This window comes from Chroicocephalus ridibundus, chromosome Z, assembly GCF_963924245.1.
Source record: "Chroicocephalus ridibundus chromosome Z, bChrRid1.1, whole genome shotgun sequence".
NCBI classification, from domain to species: domain Eukaryota; kingdom Metazoa; phylum Chordata; class Aves; order Charadriiformes; family Laridae; genus Chroicocephalus; species Chroicocephalus ridibundus.
The window spans coordinates 23,356,079-23,377,975 of NC_086316.1; the positions used below are offsets into that span (position 1 = coordinate 23,356,079).

At 39.6% G+C, this 21,897-nt stretch overlaps 1 protein-coding gene across 3 annotated transcripts in view; it reads left to right on the plus strand.

Annotated features, from left to right (window-relative positions):
• Positions 1-21,897, plus strand: part of EPB41L4A (erythrocyte membrane protein band 4.1 like 4A) — a 134,508-nt gene that overhangs the window by 67,708 nt on the left and 44,903 nt on the right. For all 3 annotated transcript variants that reach the window (XM_063319779.1, XM_063319780.1, XM_063319781.1), the window contains exons 6-11: positions 2,328-2,448; positions 6,679-6,766; positions 8,723-8,811; positions 9,197-9,260; positions 18,719-18,810; positions 19,733-19,810. In XM_063319779.1, the coding sequence (XP_063175849.1) occupies positions 2,328-2,448; positions 6,679-6,766; positions 8,723-8,811; positions 9,197-9,260; positions 18,719-18,810; positions 19,733-19,810 (532 nt within the window). The remainder of the gene's footprint in view (positions 1-2,327; positions 2,449-6,678; positions 6,767-8,722; positions 8,812-9,196; positions 9,261-18,718; positions 18,811-19,732; positions 19,811-21,897) is intronic.

Sequence of the window (21,897 nt, forward strand, 5' to 3'; positions counted from 1 at the left end):
CAAACACAAATGGTAACCAAAAATCGTATGATGAGCCATGCTGGGACCTGTATCTGTAATTCATTCTATGTTAAATTTAGGTTTCCCATGAGTGATATGTATTAAGCAAAGATAATTTGTACTATTGGCGTTCCAAGTGTGACTCATCAACACTTAATACAACATAAAAAATAGTCCTCCTTTCATTTCCATTTTAGAATAACAAGGCGGAATAACTTGTGTACAAAATGGAAGTGGGTATTATACAGAATTTCATGGTGTGTTAGATGTGTTTCCGAACAGCTAAAATTTCAGGCAGTTTTTATTTTTGTACAATTACTTCTAACTTCATTTTGCTGTCTAAGGAATGTGACACGTCATACTCTTGTAAAACTTCACAATGCGCGTTTCACTTTACTGACATATGTCCCTCCCTGAAAAAATACTACAAGTATGCAGCAGGAAAATATGTAATGGTGGTAACATCTTAATCGTATTATGAGAAATGAGTATAAAGAATAAATTCTTGTCCTTCAGTCATTTTGTAAGGTGGTTAAAGTATGGGGAGCTGTTGTTTTGGTATAAAATCCTGTGGTTCTGATCTCAGATATTCTATTGGGGGACAATGAGGACTCACATGAGAGAGGAGAGTTAAGGCATGGCAAAGATTACATGCAGTGGGTTAAAGTTAGTCCTGGCACCAGCGAGCATACGTGCCCATTGACTCTATAAAAAGCTTTGTCCTTATTATTTAGGGCCTGCAGTTGTTCAAAGTATACAAAGACACCCGAGAAACGTCCGTGTCAAATACTGAAAATATGAATCCAAAGCATCAGGACTGAGGTCAACTGTGGTTTTTTTCTTTTCCAAACTGAGATGAAGTGTGTTTGTAGGAATTCAGTAATAGCTGAGAAGCTCTGCCTTAGTAATGGTATCAGTGGTGTCTTTCCCTGTGGAGCTAGTAGTTGCCAAGATCTGGAGGAGGAGCTGGGTCCACTTGTGCTCCCAGAGTCCTCTACCCATGTCCTGCTCCAGCTATGGGCCCTGCTTTCACCATTCAGGTTGTACCTGGGTGTCGTCTTTGGTCTCCAGGCACGTGAGTCATTTTCCTCCTTTCATGGTCAAAGACTGCAGATTTTTTTAGTGGGGATGGTGGAAAAATCAGTACCTGTGGCACAGTTTGCAGAATATACCAGTTGTGCTGTTGGGAGTGCTGGAGTTATTGCTGTTGTAGTCATTCCTGTTCTTCTTTCTGCTATGGGCAAGGACCGCATCATTTTTGTGGAGATTTTCTAGAGAAACTTCTCAATGTCTCTGCTGAGCAGATAGCTGTCTTGTTCTAGAAACATCATTAAATTCTAGAGGGAGACATGAATTATTAGATGAGTCTTTTTCTTCTTGGCTCTTGAAGCCTCCTTTTGGCTATGTTTTTGTCTTAGTGAGAGCATTGGACAGAAACCTTCTGTGAAGGTTTTCTCAGAGAAGTCCAGTCTGTGCAGATTTTACTTGGGGTTATTAAAAACTTGAACTCCTAACTTTCACAGAATTTCTCAGATAGGTGCAATTACAGTTAAGACCAGTAGAAGCGAGTCCTGACCAAGGTGCATATTTATTTTATAATTGCACAGCAACATGTAAACTGGTGTAACTAATGTATGCAAATTCAAGGTTGTTTCAAAGAAAATTATGTCGGCTATTTATTAGGTTCTTTTCCTTAAGAAAATTCTTTTAAAAATTATTTTGGTTTTGAAAGTGAATTTAGGGTTCAGGAAATATATCAATATTTTATTGAAAAGGGAAGTCTTGTGTTTCCTCACAAGAAACGACACACTTAGAAGGGCATACCTCTAGGTGTCCCAGGGTATTTGTCTCCATTTGCATTCCCACACTGATGTTTATGTTAGGATTCCCAGGAAGAATATGGATCAATTCTATCTGTAATGTTACAGCTTATTGTGAGGGCATAGGCATTCCAAAAACTAGACTTTCCTTCTACTCTTGTTTTACATATGTTGCCAAATAATATGTATTATCAAGTGTCAACTTTGCTGGCTTGGACCGAATTATACCTAGTCCGTAGATGTGGTAGATTTCCTGTCAAAACCTCTAGCTCTTTGAACCTTGCATTTCTCTTTTAAAATGATTGAAGACATTTTTTCTTGGTTTGATGTGTGCTAATATGAGCAGTTCTGTACTGTGTTTGGGTTTTTTAACTGTCTGCGTGGTAAATTGACAGTCAGTTGGAAGGAGGTGACTTGGCAACAAACAGGTGGATTATATAACTTATTTTTTGCTTAACATAAAGTGTTGAAAATAGGTGACCTTTCTTTTCTTCTTGTGCCCTCTAGCTGAGCTGGGGGACTATGACCCGTATAAGCACACTGCGGGATACGTCTCGGAGTACCGCTTTGTTCCCGACCAGAAGGAAGAGCTGGAGGAAGCCATAGAGCGGATACACAAAACTCTGATGTAAGTACTGTTGGGAACTTGGCAGGTCACATCAGATTCGGAGGTGCTTCGTAGGTGGGGAAGGGAGCGACTTGTGGTGCGGAGTGGAAGTCTCTGGACCCAAGGAAAGAGCACAGAGTATCCAGTTATGTCCCTCAGAAACAGAAAACGTTTTATATTAATTGGAGTTGTTCTTTTAGGAACTGAGTAGGACAGTAACTGGAAATACGATGTCTGTCAGGCCTAGCTACAAGTGTTTCAGAACTAACATTTTTAATAGTGCTTCTGTTTCCTCTCAGTTTTGTAGTGGAAAAGAATGAAATAAACATCTTTGAGTTCAGTTCCCTGTTCCAGGACAGATTTCCTGCATAATTTTGGACAAATTGCTTATTATGCCCATCCCTCACTCTGCCATCTGTAAAATGGGGATAATAACATTTCTTTTCTTCCTACTGCCCTATGCATTCAAATGAACTGTTAGGACAAAACTACTTTTAATCTAATAATGTACAGCACTTGGTACAATGAAGCCTCTATTTTCTTGCCAGATCCTTAGCTGGGGTAATGAAGGAGTGCTTGTTGCAACCTGCATGAATCTTTGTGGGAGCAGCTCACATTGCAGGAGGTACCAGGAAAGCAGTTTGTATGCCCATGTTTTAAGTGATAATCTCGGTTGCAACATCTGCGTGAATTAAAGAGACAGTTTGGGTTTAAAAGCATAAGGTCCTTTCATTTTATTAACCAACGTATCTTACATAAAACATGTTGTCAGCAGTCAATATAATGGCTTCCACTGTAAGGAAGAACATATGATTTGTAAGAAAAAAAGCAGCACCTAGAAACAGAGTCATCAGGCAGCGCTGAATAACACAGGGCATTCAGAGAGCTGGTTTCTGGACAAAAACCAAACAAATTCCAAAATTTTGCATATGAACTTAAAGCAGTGGGAACTGCGGTATCTGGTGGGCCTTGAGATAATTTTGGTTTAAACTGAACAAGGCACTACAGAAGTTCACAAGCATCGAAGCAGTATTTGGTAACGTTTCTTATGTATGAGAAGGAACTGAGAGGAGGAATAGGCTAGAGTTATGGTACTTGGCAGGGGCAACTGTTGAAGAGTTTGCAGGAGGAAAATATTAGGCATACTGCAGACACGACAAAGGACAACTGTAGAGATCTGGAAATGTATGTCGACAGACCTGTCAGATTCCTGTAATCCCAACTTAACCTTTGCACAAGTTGGAAAAGACAGATTGCATTTTTATAATGCGAAACTCTAATTCTCCATCTTCCAATTCTACCAGCATTGACATTTTGGATAATCTCTGCCTCACGGTGGATCCCAAGATAGTGCTTTGGGTGTCGGTTGATTTGTGTTTATAATGCTTTCCTGTGCTTACTTGTCAATGGAGTGGGAAGAAAAACTGTAATAAGGACAACCAGGAGATGGACTGGAGTGCCCAACAGATAAGCAAAGCAAGATGAGAACTAGTAACCTCTGGCCCCATTGGTGCTGTTGGTGGTTGAGAGAAGAACAACAGCAGCAACATAGAGAGGAAAAACATAGCAATCTCATAGGGAAGTTGGAGGAAAGAACATACTTCCCAGTGACAGAGGCAGAGCCAGAAAGTGATCCTGTGTGAATATGGCTTGAATACTAGATGCATTTGCAGCAGCTGTGTAAGTAGTCTTCTTAAAGGAGAGGTTTAAATTGTCTCTAGGCGCACGTACAATATAAAAAAATCCCCAGCAACTCAGAGCTACTTTTTGTCACACTTACTGATTTTTAGAAATGGTCTTCTACATATGGAATACTTTCAGTGAGATTAGTCTTAGACTGAAGTACTCTTGCCATATGTGTAACAGGGCTGAACCAGCAGCCACTGTGTGAAAGCACTGGAAGTCAGAGAGATTTGGCTTCCCAACCTGCTGTTCCAAATATTAGACCACAGTGCCTTCAAAAATGCAAAAGGTGAAATTGGTTTTGAAAATGAAGCATGTGCCAGAAGTTCAACCGTACATAAAGCCAAAATAAACATTTACTTGCTTATCTCCAAGTTCGTGTTCCTGGTAGGTATAAAGAAGCTTGTTCTAACAAATCCAAGTTGGGTGCAATTGTGATATAACAATTTATTAAGATGAGAGCAGTAAGAAACATTTTATGAGCATGTTCATCATGCCCTTTGTCAAAGTAATGTAGAGATAATCAGAGCTAGCCATCTTGTATGTAGATCTCGATTTCTTGATTCTCTTGCTATAATGAAGCTACAGTCTGGATAAAGGTTAAGTAATTTCTTGCCTGTAGTTTTGCATGTTAGTATTATTTGTGACTTGTTTAATGAGAATAGATATTAAGTCAGAGACACAGCTGTTCTCTTTGAAAAGTTCTGTAATTGGAGTCTGTGCCAGTTGCCACATTGACCTGAGTTTTCTCTTTCAGGGCGGGGAGTCTGTTGCTCAATAATTATTTCTGTGTGGTTGCTTGACTGCTCTATAGTAATTTGATACATTACAGAGAACCTTACTACAGGTCCTTTTGTGAAGTAAAAAAAGTACTGTTTTTTTTCTGTTCTAGAGATTGTAAACTGAGGCACAGAGAGTTTGTCTGGTTCAACATCACAGAGGTTGTGTTTGAGAAATGAAACTTGAGATGAATTGCTATGTACCAGGCCACCGATACTAAGCAATCTTCATTCCTCTCTCAAGTTGCTGTAGTCATTAGTGTAGTGAATCAGATTGAGACCCATTTGCCTCAAAAAGTTTATAACCTTGAAGATGCAATTCAGAAGCTGGGGAACAGTGGTTGCAAAGAGGAGTAATAACTGTCTTAATACTGTCTCTGGTATTTTTATATGCATACTGATCTAGAGGTCTGATACTCTTTTGCTGCTTAGCTGGAGTTAGCTATCAGGGATTTAGAAGCATCATAAAAGACAGTGGAACGAAAGTGTACTCACTGATAGTTTGACCTGACTGTTGTCATCCCCACTGCCAGCATTGACTTTACACAGCTGATAGTGGTCTCTTTAGTTAAGAAGTTGGAAGCTAGGATGGCTAAGGGCATATCCAAATTATCTCACCTACCAGAGACATTTTATGGACAAGTTTGTGATATGGTTTAGAAGAACTTCTTTATCCTTTCTGGGGCCCAGCATGGAAATGCAGGGTTTTTTTGCAAGACAGTCCAGTAGCTTTCAACATAGTATTAAAAAGGAGTGAAGATGAAAATGCAGCTTCAATTATTTCAGTCTTGCAACAGAGTGTCTTGCTTTTGTATCAATGGCAGTTACTAAAGGGAGAACAAATTAAATTCTAAGGATAAGTTTGTTGAAGGCTTAGAATTTATTTAGTCATTTTGTTCTTTTTAAAAAGAAATCCTTCATCAGTGATATGTTCCTAGTAGGCAGGTTTTTCCCCCACCAGTTTTCCCCTATTGTTTCCTACCGGCATGCAGGCGATGGTGGTTTTTAACTGATGAATTCACATTTGCAGATAGGAAGGGAAGCCGTATCTTTGAAACTGATAATCTCTTGAGACGGTCTCCAAAATCTCTTGGGACAGTCTCCAAACTTTTCACAGTAGCAGACTGGGGTATTACCAGTTGGTGTGACTTCCTGTAGGCAAGGTTTTATGAAGAAAGGAATATTTTATCTGAAGTCATGAACGCTGCTTTCGGAAACCCTTTGTAGTTTCAGCTCTGCTGAGGGGGAAATAGTACCCCAGTCAGTCATTCTATGGCTGCTTTATTAATAATCACATAGTAATTGAAAAAAAGTTATTTTGTGTATTTAAGCCTAAAAATTGAATGTCTGAAGTGTGTTTGTGACAGCAGGGAAAAGATTAGCCACTGTTGTAGGCATACATCGCATATATCATAGAATAATGGAATGGTTTGGGTTGGAAGGGACCTCAAAGATCATCTTGTTCCAGCCCCCTGCCATGGGCAGGGACACCTCCCACTAGACCAGGCTGCTCAAAGCCCCATCCAGCCTGGCCTTGAACACTTCCAGGGATGGGGCATCCACAGCTTCCCTGGGCAACCTGTTCCAGTGCCTATATATGATAGCATGTATCTGTGGTAGGATCTTACAGCCGAGAGTTTAGTAGAAGTTTGTGCCCACTGTCCAGTCTCAGTTGGAGCGAGCAGAAGTGCAGTGCTGGAAGGATAATGGCAGCCTACACAAATGGTAGGAAGGGTTGCGTACCTGTCCAGCAGAAGTGCAAAGTTCTTACACAGAATTTTGTTTACAGGGGCCAAGTTCCTGCTGAGGCAGAAGTGAACTACTTGGGGGTGGCCAAATCCCTGGAAATGTATGGAGTGGATCTCCATCCTGTTTATGTAAGTATTGTTTAAATATTTTAAACTTGGAAACAAAGAAAAAAAATTTCTTGTACTAATGTAGGGGAGAGTATTTATATAGTTTGGTTGCCACAGAGTAACTTGAAAGGAAACACTGTACTTAAGAAGTGCAAAGGAAGACATATTTACAGACTGAGGGGATTCAGTCATTCATACATATGGAAGCCTAATGGTTTTCAGATGAAAGGCTGTGATCGTATTACACCTATAAAAGACGATCAGTTATATTCTGGGAAAAACAATTCAGATAAATAAGAAGTAATTAGTGTGAGTGTCAGGAGAGATGAGAGAGGGTTATAACCTTTGTCTTTGACACAAGAATTTGCACATTATTCTTGTTTAAATAATTGCAAGTGTGTCCTGAAACCTTTTCAATACCATTGCAAAAACGAGGGTGGGGTAACAGCACCATGTCTGGCTTTTTGAAATATTCATTGTGAAGGTTTTGCTAAAGATCCAGAGTATGTTTCCAGCTTTTCCTGTGCTGTATCGTGCAGCATTGCAAGTTACCTGCATTGCCTCAGCAAAACGCTACACTTCTTTTGTAAAACGGTGTGTATGTTGGGATTGGGTCCAAGTCATCACCCGGAGGCTATGTGCTCCTGGTGGAAACATCATTCTATCTTGTTTGAATAATTGCGCTTGTGGCAGGTTTTTTTTTTTTTTAATAAAAGAAAATCAGAAGTTCAAACGGGGGGTTGTAATGTAGATAGTTCACTGACTTAGATGTCAGTACTTTGTAAAATTACTTGAAAGAAAATAAAGAAATCAAGATACTACCAGAAGATTAAGTATGTATTTCCTGCTGAAAATTGTGTAGCCCACAACATGAAGTATTTTTTAATGCACCCTGTGGCTTAATTTTAATCATATCCCATGCTCTGTGCCCCTCCCTCCCATAGAAAGCTGGGGGGAGTTACTGGAACAAGATTCAACATGATCCAACAAAATTGTGTTATATTAGCAGAGGCTGGATTTTTTTTTTTCCTCTTAGCTTGCTTTTGCTGTGCAATGACATCCCTGTCTGGGTAATGAGGGGTGAGTTGTAATATGCCCAGGTCTAACCCCTGAATATCATTGTTTCTGTTAACATTACAACGGCAGCAGAAGCCCTCATTTGAGACTGAAGCTGCACACATGAAGAGATGTATTTTTTTCCCTCGTTTGGTCATATTAAACATAAAGTTTTCTTTAGCAGTTAGTTCACTGAGGCGCGCAGGCAGAGGTTATGCTTGAGCTTTCTCACATCAGGACACTTTCTGCAGTCAGTCCAACTGATTTTGGTTACAGTCTGTAAATTGGGGAGGTTGGGGCCTTCTGCCACTCGGCAACAGGGTTTTCACCCTGTTCTCTGCCAACGCGGTTTGCGATTCAGATACGGACCTCAGGAATGCTTTCCTTTTGGAGGAGATGATGCACGCCTCTGTTCCTTGCCTGTCACTACCCATTCTGAACAAGAAAATGCTCTGAATCTCTCAAAGGAGGTACTTCACTTGGTAGCAGTGTGCAGGTGATACTATTTTAGGAGGGAGAAAGCAGCTGTGAGGTTATATTATAATAGAGTAAGTCAGAAAAATCACTATTCACCTTCATCTGAAAGTTGGGATGCCTGTTGCATTTGTGTCTGAGTAGAGAGTTTAGTTTCTGAGTTTTGGCTGTTTGCCAAATAGCCAAAGTAATTATTTTTTTTCAAAAAAAAGTTCGTTTTGTTTTTCGCTATGGCATGTGGAATCTCCCATTCTTTCCCTCATTGCCTTCCTTTCTTGCCTCTTTGCCTACAAGTTTTCATATAGGAGTTTGCATCAGTAGATCAAATACTATTGTCCCATTTGCAGGGAGAAACAGTATGTTCAAGTCAGCCATCAGGCTGACTTCCTCACTGCTACAGTGATACGACTCACAACTGTGTGAATGACATGCGCTTCTATTTTCTAGGGTGAAAACAAATCTGAATATTTTTTAGGATTAACACCCATAGGAGTTGTTGTCTACAAGAATAAAAAACAAGTAGGAAAATATTTCTGGTATGTATAATTTAAATGTGCAGTCTGTGCTTAAACAGTAACAGTTTTGTTGTATAGAAGTGTCTTGATTTGTGGTATCTATTTGAAAGGTTAATTATACCAATAAAAAAATATACTTGGAATTCCTAATCTTTGTCTAGATTATACAGATTTTTAATTCTTTGCTAATCTAAATATTGAAAAAAATAGTTCAACTTTATCATACTCATGCTGAAATGTTTAAATACTGCGAATTTTCTCTTGATATCTGGTGCATACCTGAAAAAAATTTCTGCCTGTGAATTCCTTTTTGTCTTTGTATGTAAATATATACAACTGTATATTTTATTATGCATGAAATTAAAGTCTCATGAAGTTTTGTCTGTCTTTTTTTCCAACATTACAGGCCTAGAATTACAAAAGTTCACTTCAAAGAAACACAGTTTGAACTTAGAGTCCTGGGAAAAGATGTAAGTTTTTATTTAAGCCTGAAAAAAATAATAATGTAATCTCAGGTCTAATGAAGTGGGGAATTTGTCATGTCCATCAAAGTCTAATTTATTTTTTTGAAATTTACTGCAAGAAGCCATCAAAGTGAAATTAATTTTATTGATAGTTACTGCTAGAAAATTACCTTATCCTCGAGTGTAGTGTGGTGCTGATGGTGCTTGCAGTTCTATTAAAGAAAGATTTTCTGTCCCCATTTTGCACTCAAGGGGAGAGAACTTCAGCAGAACAGTACTGAAGTAGGAATTTTATAACAAACCTTTATCATTTTACATTGTGCTCTGTAAATTAGAGTAGGCTACTTCTGCAATACCTTGTTTATGGTGTTACATAGTGCTTTTAAACTGGGCTAAATCTACAGGGATCTATTATTAACCAAAATGTGGATGGAGGAAAACTCACAAAGCTGTTAGACACAAGTAATTTTGTAGCTTGGAAACAGAAGCAGCCACATAATCTAGCTCAAAACCCATTTGACAGTGTTTAACTTCATTAAGTTAAACTGTTAGACCGTTTGAGAGAAAAACATGTTGGTTTCAGCGGAGCAAGGATAGCAGGTTGATAGCAAGAGAGGAGATTTTAGGGTACAGTCAGTGGAAAAGAGAGAAAGATATTTATCACCTAGGAAGCATGTGGGGCAGGGGGAGGAGGGGAGTGTTGAGGATGTAGGGGAAATTATGAAGTGTAATAAAGCAAATAGTTGCAGTCAGTCTGTGATTTTTGGTATCTGGTTGAGTTACAAGTTTAGTTTGCTGAGTTATTTTTTGAAAATATTTTGTAGGTCTCTTTGGAATATCAGGACTGAGAGTTTATAGTTTTGAAGAAGTATTAGCCTGTTGGCAGTATTCCCCTTTACTGATTATCAACGTATCTTCATTTACCTATGTAGTGCTTGTTAGTCTCATCCATGAGTTGTTTGAAGGCTGGGGAAAGGTTGGGAAAACTTTTCTCCGTGTTTCATGTGAAGGGTGAGTGCCTGTTCATGTATAAACAAGTCTGAGTTTGACTTAGAGTGAATTGTGTTGACGTGATGCTGTAGTTTCTGTTTGATGCCACATATGTGTAGTTTTTGTCTGAACCATGTGGAATGGCAAAGGTTTAACATGCTGAGAAGAAAAACTGAAAGCTTTGGAAAATGTGCTTAAGTTGAGACTGTGAATGTTGATGGCTGGGAAGCACTTACTGTTGTGATCATAAGGCAAACACTTTGACAGCACTTGGTAATTTCAAGTCTCGACAGGTACTTTTAGGAAATTGTTCAAGAGAACAGTAAGTACAAGGGTGTGTACCATCATTAAAATCCTCCTTTGCAACTAATACTCATTTGAAGTGCTTCTACAGTGCTTCATATCCTATCAAGATTAGGAAAGGCCAAAATGGCGCAGAAAAATCTTCCTCTCCCTTTTTTTTAAACATTCTGGTGGTGTTACTTTGAAAAAAATTATGTATTGGAGGAAGTAACCAGTAGCCTTTGTCTCTGGATTAAAGCTGGCATAACAGTTTTGCTGTTCTCACCCAGAGGAGGAAAAGCTCATCGGTGTATTTATACGACTGTATGTTTCAATAGTCCTCAAAAACTTAATACACAAATTTCTTTTATTCCTCCATTTTGTTTGGAATAAATGCTATCACTTTGCCCTTCCGTGTGGGACATGAGTTTGTAGTATATGGTAGGAGAGTAAACGTGCCATTTTTACTTCATCCTGCCTTCTGGGATATCACTTTACGGCCCAGGGAATTAATACTTTCCTTGTTTCAGATGTGGTATACCAAGTCTGGAATGTGTTACGTATTTCCAGTTAGTTGGAAAGAATGCCAGAAAAGATTCGGGAAGAGGAGGAATAATAGACACTTTCCCGTGTCTTAGATGGAGTTTTATGGCATATAGCGAAGGAGTTAACATCACGTAATGAGAAGAGCAGGTTATTTCTGAGTATATTGAGTGCTCTGTGTGAATCATGCTTTCCATGTTGTAGTGAAAACTCTGTGCAGGCTGGATTTTGGTTCATCTTTCCATACGCTGGCTACCTTTCTTTACACCGATGGGCACCCTTCACGGGTGCCCGTGCTCATCAAGAGGAAGCTTTTAGTACCGATGAAGTGTTGCTCTTGCCCTGCATAGGGTTACTTGTGGTAACTTCTTTTTTCTCCCTTTCGATAAATTTGTCTGAGATTTTTTCAAACATACCAAAAGAATCTGAATGTGTACTTCCCACTAACGTGGTAGAGGTGGACACCTTAATCTCCTTGACAGATGGCAGATGTGGCAGTCTACATGTACAGGTCCGTGTCCTTAGGCTACCAAAAAAATACGCCGTGGGGTGCCGGTGTCAGACATACTTATGGCTGCTGAGTTTGTTGTTTACTTTTCATAAACTTGATTTACTGAGCAGAAGATATTTAGGCTTTCTGTCTTATAAGAAAAGTGCTTCACCTTTTCCGTTTTGTAGTGTAATCTCTTGTACTTCTTCATATCTCTTCCATGAGAACATTTCTTGTGTAACTTGTATTTTTCCTGCATACCTTTTGCTATTGTGTGCAAGCACGACCATTGGTATTTTGTCTTTCATTGCTTTGCTTGTATTATGTTTTGTCCCTAAGGCTTGCCCCTTCATAAACAAAATACTGCCCTTAATATTTGGCTGTCCATGACTCATCCTGACATGTGAGACTAATGACCTGGACCAGCTGACAGAAACTCTTTTTCAGTGATGTTAATGATTGAATCAGTATTTCACTGTCCCCGAAGTGGACCCATGCTGTGCATTCTGAGCTAGAAACGTGTGAGGCTTTCCATGAGACCTCTGCATATCAGCCGGAAATCAGGAATCCTTCCCCGGTGGGGACTGCACAGAAGATTCCCTGAACATCGCAAACAATTGCAAAGATTTTCTGGAGTTGAGAAAAGTGTATTTTCCTCCAGTTTCCTTTAAGAAAATGGAGAGATCCATCTGATGCCTGTGCACAATTGCTGGTAGCATAGATGTCTGTTGAGCAACCTTGCTGGAAGCGATCCAGCAATACAGGTGGCTGCCAAAGCCCCCCCCCCGATGCTGCGAAGCGGAGCCTGTCACAGTGTATGCACTATGTGGAAGTGGGTGATTGAGGGGGTGCGCAGCACTCCCCCCGTGCTTTCCCCGTGTGAGGAGCATGGCTTGCTTCCTCAGTTTCTCTCTCAACTAAGGACGTGAAACGGAACAGAGAAAAGCATGCTTTGATCGATTGTGTAGGCTGGGAACGTAAACGTAATAATATGCAGGAGTGAGGGATGTGGAGCTTTTTTGCCTGTAGGTACCAAGTACTTCTGTGTTGTTCCCCACAACCCCGTACTGTTTTCTGTAACAGCGCCTTTTACTTCGGTTGCACTGTGTCTGAACATGCAAGTGAATGATTTCACTCCTTCGCAAAGCTTATGCAAAGCTTCTGTACTTGTTACTTTTCATGTTTCTCTTTCACCAAACCAGAAAGTGTTGAATGTGCAAAACACTTGCTTTCATTATTTTTTGTTGTAAGAGAAGGTTCTTTTGGAAGTCAGAATTTTTTGTTTCGAGGGATTTTGAAATTTGGGTTGTTTCAAGTCAGAACAACCCCCCAGCTGTGCAATTAAAAATGATTTACACGATTTCAAGCCATGCCTTCCTCTGCAGTCTTGCTTAGTCAGATGAAGAGGCCCAGCTCAGCTGAATTTATAAGGCGAAGTTGGTAAAGGCTGTTTTCAGGAGCAATACCAACCACTGACATATGCTAGAGCACTTCAGGGCAATTCCAAAGCACATAATGCTCCCCATTCGGGTGACTGAAACTTGTCTCAATATGAGATTTTTGTGTTCTTTTAAATAGTCTCAGAAAACCTGGAAATATGCTTTATTTTTTTAATCTGCTTTTTAAAAGTGTCAGAAATCTGAAAAATAATTACATTAATGAGGTGGTTCAGCTATACCCATTCTTGCCTTGTCACGTGCTGTGTTCCTTCTTGAGTTACAAGTTCTGGGTGGGAACTTTAAATTTGATTTATTCCCCTGGTGGTTTCTTCGGAAGGTTGAACAGGGTTTGAAGAGATGTTCCTCCTATTCTAAAGTCCAGTGTAGCTTAGATTTCAATTCCAGCCAAAAATAGTATTTTGATCTTTATTACGGTTTAAGAATTACAGATTACTTTTGTACAATTTTGCATTTGCCCACTTAAGCCAGAGTGGTAGTGGAGGGTGGAGGTGAGCAAGCGTAGCGGAGTTAATGCATCACATAGAATGGTTCTGGTTTGTTTTGGTTGGTTGGGGTTGTTTTTTGCCTTTTCTTAACCACCTTCTGAACCACTACAAAAGGATTGTAAGATCGGTTCAAGGCTTGATAGCAAAATCTTCAGTAATTAACATTTTTGAAGGAGAACTAGGATTAAAATACCTGCATAAATTTATATGCCTTGCCACTAAGGTGTTACTGTCATCTTTTTTTGGTAAGTTCTTCTTTAGTCTTTTTTTTAATTGGTATAATACAAGGCTGAGATAAGTTTGTTTCAATCTTGACATGCTTTATACAAACGGGCACAGCATTGTTAATTTTAATTCCTGACTTGTTTAATGTTCTTAAAGATTGACCTTGTGTAACCATTGTCCATTACATAAGCTATGATTGGTATGCATTGTGTAAATATATAAAGACAGAATATTTCCTATTGGAGTTAACAATTGATAGTATCCAGGTATGTGCCTAACCTGGCAAAGAATAATGTTGGGAAGCAGTAGCTTCAGAGCTAGTGTTAATATTTCTGTTACCTGTATATGCACATGTATTACGTGTACATGCTGCGTGCTCTGTAATGGGGCAAGATCCCTCCTTATGCTATATTAATATTCAGTGTGACTACAAACAGTGGTGTGTGTGCTGCCAGGGGTCCTACTGTGGTTTTGGGATTTTCTTCTTCGTTTTCTGAGCCTGGATTGGTGGGAACCAATGTATGTCTTGTCGTAAGTTACAGCAGCTAAAGTCTGCTCTGAGTCATGGGTTTTCAGACGGTTTTTGATCTGTGGATGGGCACAGTGCTCCATGGAACGGGTGTAGTGGCCCTCTGATCTTTGGAATAATCCATGAACTTCACAAACAAGGGATCTTCTGGCCCCCAGAGGGAAGAATTGTCATTTTTAAGTGTGTGTCTTCTCTTCGGGAAGGACTCGAGCTTGCCCTGCCTGGGCGCTGAGCTCGCTGGGCAAAAAGCAGCTCTGAGCCTGAAAGGGTGTGTGATCACCCTGGCGTGGCCCAGCAAGCAGGAGGTGTTTGCAAAGGGCAGCGTAGGCTCTCCTGAACCTGTGCGTCAGCTCTGGCAGTTCCAGAGGCCTTTTGTGGTTAGGTGGAGCAACGACCCCTCTGACTTCTCTCCTTTGAAGGCGTTAGTAACATTCTTTCAGTCTTTCAAGTTCGGAGTGGGGAAGGGGTATGGTGGGGCAGCGAACCAATTACCAACCATTGCGTGGAGATCTCCAAGGCTGTGCCAGATCGGTCTTCTGGCTGATTTGTGAAGCAGCATAAAACAGATAAGGACTGTGGCTACATGTTTGAGTGCCTGTCTGTTTATAAGCTCGTAGTATGGTCAAGCTATCTGCATCTCCTGTGCTAGCCCATCTCACCTCCCATGGGTAAAAATGGTGGTGAGGCTGTGGCAATATGAGCTTTAGTGTGTTTGAGAGACTGCAGAACAAGCTTCTAAAGCATTTAAAAGGAGAGGAATATTTTATGTTTGTCCGCACAGTTTTTTAGTGTCTTGCCTTTTTCAGGGTTATGAGAAGGTAGTTGAGGAGCTCAACAACTGGGTACTGCTGGAAAGGGTATGCCGGTCCTTTTGTAGCCTCTGGACATGTGGTCCTGCCCCCTCCCTTCCTGGAGCAAGTCACAGGTGTGATCAAAAACCACCGTACAAAAATAAATGTTTTTTTGCTTGTTTGGTGGGCACAGCTGGCTTCCTGAAAGAACAGAAAAACACCAAAGCTGGCTCAAAGGAGAGGGTAGATGTTCAGAGTGTGCAGACGACCAGGACTGCTCTGGAAGCAGTGAGCCATCACCTTTAGTACACCGGGCACACTGAAAGCAACAGGATGAGTAGCAGGGAGTAGCCTATGAAGCACCAAACAACGCTGAATGAGTTTGGAATTGTTTCCTATAAATCCTTAGTGGAGGTACAATAGATCTTTGTTTCTTTTGGTACAGATATATGAGAGTATTAAGAAAAAAACCCCAGCTAACGCTCACTACCTGTAAGAAATTACAATGGCTCATTGCAAATGTACAGTTGTACATAATTGTACAATTATGCTTCCAGTAAAAGGCAGCATAAAAATGTTGCCTTTTTTGGAAACAGAAGTTCATGATGTTAACAGTTAAGGCCATCCTTGCTTTACCTATACAAATCAATTTATTCTGTTAGGGGAGAAAGATTAAACCTGGAAGGTATTACTGCCTTCAGTAATTTTATTTTTATATATGCATTTATAAATTGTGAGAGTAATCACAGTACTCTTGCAAGCCTTAAAAATTCTTAAAAAGTAAACGGAGGAAGTCCTAAACCTAGATATTCTGTATGTAGTGTCATATTGGACTTAGTTGCAGCAAGTTACTGAATCCTTTGCAGAAAAAGTGAAAAATGACTTACGGATTGGCTCCACTGTGTTGGTGAAAGGCCTTGGAGATGAATATTTTAGGCTTGCTTTCTCTCTCTTAAGCAAAATTTAACTGCTGTTTAACTTACTACAAGCATCCATTCTGAGGCAATCGTTTTCAGACATGTGCTTTTCCTTCAAATTCAAATAAACAACATAAACAAACAGTGTAGTCAGTCCCCTGATTTTTAGGCAGTTGTTTCGTTTTCCAGATCTGAATTCCATAATCTATTGATAAACTGGATCTATAGAGCTGTGCTGTTTTTTCCCCCAAGTGACTTTGATTGCAGCATACTAAGTATAGATGTTTCAGCATGTAGTTAATCATCAAAATTTTCTTCTCATCTAAGATGAGCTTTCTTCTACCTTAGAAAAGAGTGCCTTCAAATGATGGAATCAGTAATGTTTGCTGGTCAGATTGCTATACTGTCCCTCTTTTAGTCACGTGTCATGTGCCCTTTTTTCTGTATGTGTGAAAATGCTAAGCCTTTAACTTAAAAAGGAAGAAAAAATGGACAAGTAGAACCTTTTCCCTGATGGGAATCTTTCCCTGAAATCCCTGAATTCCAGTGGCATTTGAGCTGGGCTAATAATAAGATATGGCAGAAATACCTTATTTTAAAAAGACTCTTTAAAAAAAAAAGCCAACAACAAAAGAGCCTTGGCTTCTCTCTCCCCCTCCTTTCCCCCAACCCATAAACTCTGTCCTCTGAGATCATGTAATTAAATAAATTTAAGGACTCTTTGCCTAAAAGTGGAATTTAGGAGCGGACAAAGAAGGAGGAAGATCCTATATATTAAAAGTGAGTCATTGAGTTCTTTCCTAACAGAAGTGAAATTGACTCATCATATTGCATAAAGTTTGCAATACCACAGGCCTGATCTGATATTATTCTTTAGAAGTGCACTGGTGGCTAGAGTTGTGTGGGTTTATATGAAATCACATCAGATGACACTGTGATCTAGAAACTGTAATGTAAACTAAACCATAAAATCTGAAGCTACGTTTCTGTTACGTGTAAAATAAGCACATGGAAAAGTACCCCTTGACATGTCTTAAACTTTATAAATGTGAAAATGCAGTACGATCTTTCAGTGGGTGGACTCTTGTTTCTGGTTGCCAGGGAAGCAAGAGCAATATGGCTACTCTTGAAAATTCTAGTGTAAATAGGTTTTTCTCCTTGACAATCTTCAAGATTCTCCAGGAAGCTCTTTTTTTTTTTCCTTTCCCCCAGGAACTTAGATTTTTTTTTTCTGTTTTAGAAGAGCTTCAGTTTTTAAGTTTCTGGTTTTACTTTTTATAAGTTGAACTTCTTTTTGCTCCAAGTTAAACCCCTTGTGAATCCTGCAGAGAGGTGAAGATCCCTATCAAGCCTACAATTAAAATTGTATTTTAAGGAACTAAGAATATACTTATGTGACTAATCTACTGTGTAATCATTTTATGCTATCCATAGCAATCTCAGATAAATCCTAGTTTTCAGCATTCTGAGTGGCTGTATGTCTTACTGTACTCCTGTTTCTTGCTGTGATACCCTAGAGAGGAGAATGGATGATTTTCATTCCTTGGATGTTCCATGGGGCTGTTCCAGCCAGCCATTAAGCTAACTAAAATAATCAATGGGAGAAAACAAGCTCATGTCTCTGATTTGTTGTTGTGGGTTTTTTTTGGTTTTGTCTTTTTTGTTTGTTTGTTTGTTTGTTTTGGTTTTGGTTTTTTTTGTGTCAGTTTTTTGTCAATTATTGTAACCGCAGGTGCAAAGTTCTGTCATTTTTGCTGTTATTTGTTTCAAGGTGAAGGAAAGGCTGCTTGAGCAGGCAATTTGTGATTTTCGTGAGGCTGCCTGACAGCCGTTAATAGAGATATAATTGGTTTTTGTTGAAGGTGAAATTTTGAATTCTAAAGAACGTGCTGAATTGATTCACCGTTTGCAAGGTGCTTGCAGGTCACCATACCTCGTTAAATGAAGAGTGGGAGAAACTTGCCAGAACTCTTTATCTGCGCATGCATGGCACTGCAGAAGTGTAACTAGGGCAAGGGCATCCATTTCCTAAAATCAGCTGCCAAAAGTGGTATGAATCATACCCCCTTTGTAATTCATGTGTCAGGGGAATGGTTTTAGAACTCAGTTTTGTTACAGATGGTATCGTACCATGCTGAGGATTCGCACTGAAGTCAGTGGGGTCTACTCTGTCACAGATATAAGACCGAACACTTAAGTTCACTGAGGGACAGATATATGGCAGTGTATTTTATCTGAACATATTTGAATGTTTCCCTTGTTGGAAGCAAGCAGTGTGATGTGTCTGTTGCTTCTTCTTGTCTGTTGGAAGTATTTTATCGTTTGTATATGTCTGACTTCTCTTTCATCTCTCACTGCCTTTTTCTCATGTGTACTGTATTGACTGCCAATTTCCAGTGAATAGGTTTTAAGCTTTGAATATTCTTTTTTGTTGTTTTCCTTAAGAGATTTTAAGGTGGATTCAGTAATCTCCTTTCTGTTCTGTTTTTCTATATTTAAGGAGTCTATTCTTTAAATAATTATTTTCAGGCAATGATAAGCCAATAAGGAAGACTCTTTTAAGTGAAGAATTCTACTGAATTATAGAACGTGCTTGTCTTCCTGCGTTTCTTCAGACTTAAGTCTTTTCTTACATGCATTGATATGAGACAGTTGGTTCTTGTGTTCAGTAAATCAAGATTGACTTCACTGGCAGAATCCCTCATAACAATATTGATTTGTTTTGTTTTGTTTTCTTTTCTTTTCTTTTCAGTGCAATGAAACTTCCTTCTTTTTTGAAGCACGTAACAAGATCACATGCAAACATCTCTGGAAATGCTGTGTAGAACATCATACTTTTTTCAGGTGAGTGATGCAGAAGTCATCATTTCATTACCAAATGGAGGGATACTACATTAAGAACTTTGTTATACCTACAGAGTGGTGTAACGCAGCCTTGCTGCCTGGAAACACATTTTTCCTCTTCATTATAGAATGCTCTTAAAAGCTGATGCCTTGCATTTTCTTACAGTGATGTGAAACAATATGTTTAAAATTGGGTAGTTTGGTGGTTTCTTTTTTCTGAGAATTCTTTTTGAAACAGTATCTCAGGTTGCATAAAGTAGGCTTTAACAGAAGCATCCACAAGGATTTAAGCTGCCACATACATTTTTATGTGTTTAACCATCACGTTTTCTGTAGCAGCATTGACTTGAGCGAGGCCTTTGGATTTCAGACATTGCCATTTCCTACAATGCACAGAAATTTTGGTTTTTGATGGAAAGACTCATTGAATTTCTATAACGTTTTGCATACTTATTGAAGTGTATAAAGTGTTTCCAATATTACGCAGCTCAAAACACTTCATTTTACTGTTGCAAAAACCCTAACAGAAATGTGCAAGGGTGTCTAGCTAGGAACTGGTCGATGGGAGGCTTGGGATTGGCTTTAGCAGTGCTGTAAATGAGTAAGCTTAGAATCCCTCCTGCGGTCTCATTACCATGGCGTGATGTTTTTGCCTGCTCCTGTGAAACATTAAGCGAAAGGCTGCTGTTGCGAGCAGTTTACAGTAGACCCTGAAATAAAGAGATTTGTAATCAAAAGAGGAGGCATAAACATGTGGCTTTCTGTAGCTCTCAATGCCATAAGGGTCTGCCTGGAGGTAGGGATGAAGAGGAACTAGCAGAAAGCTATTTTTTGTGGAACATAAAGTTTGTATTTCTCTTTTCTTTTCTTGGGAAGGGGCCTGTAAAACTTACTCTGTTGTTTTATTTTTCAAACTATACAGAGTGCCAGAGAATGAATCAAACTCTCTGTCAAGAAAATTTAGCAAGTTTGGATCCATTGGTTATAAACATCGGTACAGGTGAATTTATTTAACTGTTTAAACTTAAATTAATTCCTTCTTCATTCCTTCTTTTCTCGTTGTTTCTTTCAATGAAAGAAAAACCCCACCCAGACTATGACTCAGAGCAGTTCTGCTGACAAAGCATGAATCAGGGCCATTTTAAGAGGCTCCCTTTGGGAATCTGGCAGTTTTGGGACAAATGCAATTTACTTCTTATTCTCCAGATCCACGGATTTGGCAAAGGTCTGCTGTAGCCCGTAGTGAAAGTGACAGCAGCCGTGGCAATGCTTTAAGTTAAAGTCTCCTTACAAGTCCTGAAATTATGTGCACGTCCTAAGGCGTTTTTCCTGTCAACGGGGGAATACCAAAACAAGGAGGCATGTTGGCTGCTGCCTTTCTTCTGGGAATTAGCAAAGGGTTGGTGCAAAGAAGTGTATAAAGTCCGTAATTTCTTTACAGCTGCAGTTGAGCTATGATGAGGACTCTCGATTCGAATGGTTATGTCTAGTCCTGCAGCAGCATTGCTGGTGCAGTGCTGTTGATTTCAGAACAGAAGTGAGGGTAGGTCTGAAGGGAGATGGGTGTATCTTTTCTAACTGGAATAGCTGGCAAAATTGGATAAGCATTCCAGGCTGCAAGCCTTGAGAGATGCAGTAAACTTCACACTTAGGGTGTACAGGGAGCCCTGAGTCTCAGTTTTAGCCTGAGTTAACCAAGCAGACAGTGTGATATAAAGGGCTGTTAATCTCGTTTAAGATCCTCTAGCTGCTGTGCTACAAACGACTAGCAGAACGTAGCATGTAGTTACAATTGTAAGATATCAGAAACTCAATAGTTTTTATTGAGTTTTATTGAAACTTCACGTTCTTTAAGTCTGTTGAAATGGCAAGGATTTTGTTTCTTATGTAAGGCACTTGATTTGGCAATTGGCTGCCACAGTGTTAAATCTAGTTCTGTCACATTGCCTGAGCAATTATGAGCCAAATAATTTATGGCCTGATTTTTAGAATTGCTTTAGAGTTGCGTATTCAGTGAACCTGAAAGGGAAGGTGGAAAGCATCAAATCAAAACCATAACTGAAAGCCAGGGCCCTTTCTTTTTCTATTTTAATTTTCCCTGTTGATCAACTGGGGATAAAAATAGTTTTTCATCTTTTGTAGCTATTTTGAAGTGGCTGGGTAAAAAGGGCCTATTTACTATAAGGGTAATTTCTAGAGTCTTTTTCCATGGCCTGCAAATATACCAGGTTTGTTTAGGTTTATTTTTGGCTTGTCTGTCTGTCTCTCCTTCCTGTCTGTATTTCCACCATCACTCAAGAAATACATGGATCATAACGGGTAAGGCTGACAATCATCAATTAGCCAGTTCTTTGCCACTGCTTCTTAGGGAGACTTTTCTAAAAACACTAAAACCATAACTCCCAATTTCTCTAGCAGCTCCTGTATTTGAGTTAGGATCTGTGGTAGATACTAATAGCAGTGTGTAATAGTAGCTCTATTACACTTGTTGGCAGTCAATCAGAATTCACAGTTAGCTCTCTGTTACCCTTGGATGTAAGATCTTGCTTGTAAGAAGGGCGTTACTGATGGAGAAATGACTATGCCAGTGTTGTGCCTGAGTTCATGTGGCTGAACCTCGCCTGTCTTCAGCCAGGATCACTGGTGTGCTTCCGTCCCATCTTCTTCAGCATATTTCATAATAATCTAGGTTATTTGGGTTATCACATTATCTGGAAAGATCCAGCTTCTTCTTACTGTAGCTAATAGGGGAATGATAGTACTGCTGTTGGGGTTTCTGCTTGGATCCTGACCCATATAACTCCGTCTGTGAAACTGGATAGGAGTTCAGTGGATTTTGCCAGAGTACTGCGGGTGAGAGTTTCGCCTGTTGCACCACGTCAGCAGATTGCAGCAGGACACTGGTGCTGGGGAGGAGAAATACTTGTACTTACCAGGACCTCCAATCAATTTAAAAAAACATACCGAGAAGCAGTTAACGATGTTTGAGTTATTCCTGCTGGTGGGGGCATTTAAGTATGTCTTCCTTTTTTAGTAAGTTTCAAGGGTTGTTTGTGATATGAGTTGCGATGTTGGGATGATAGTCAT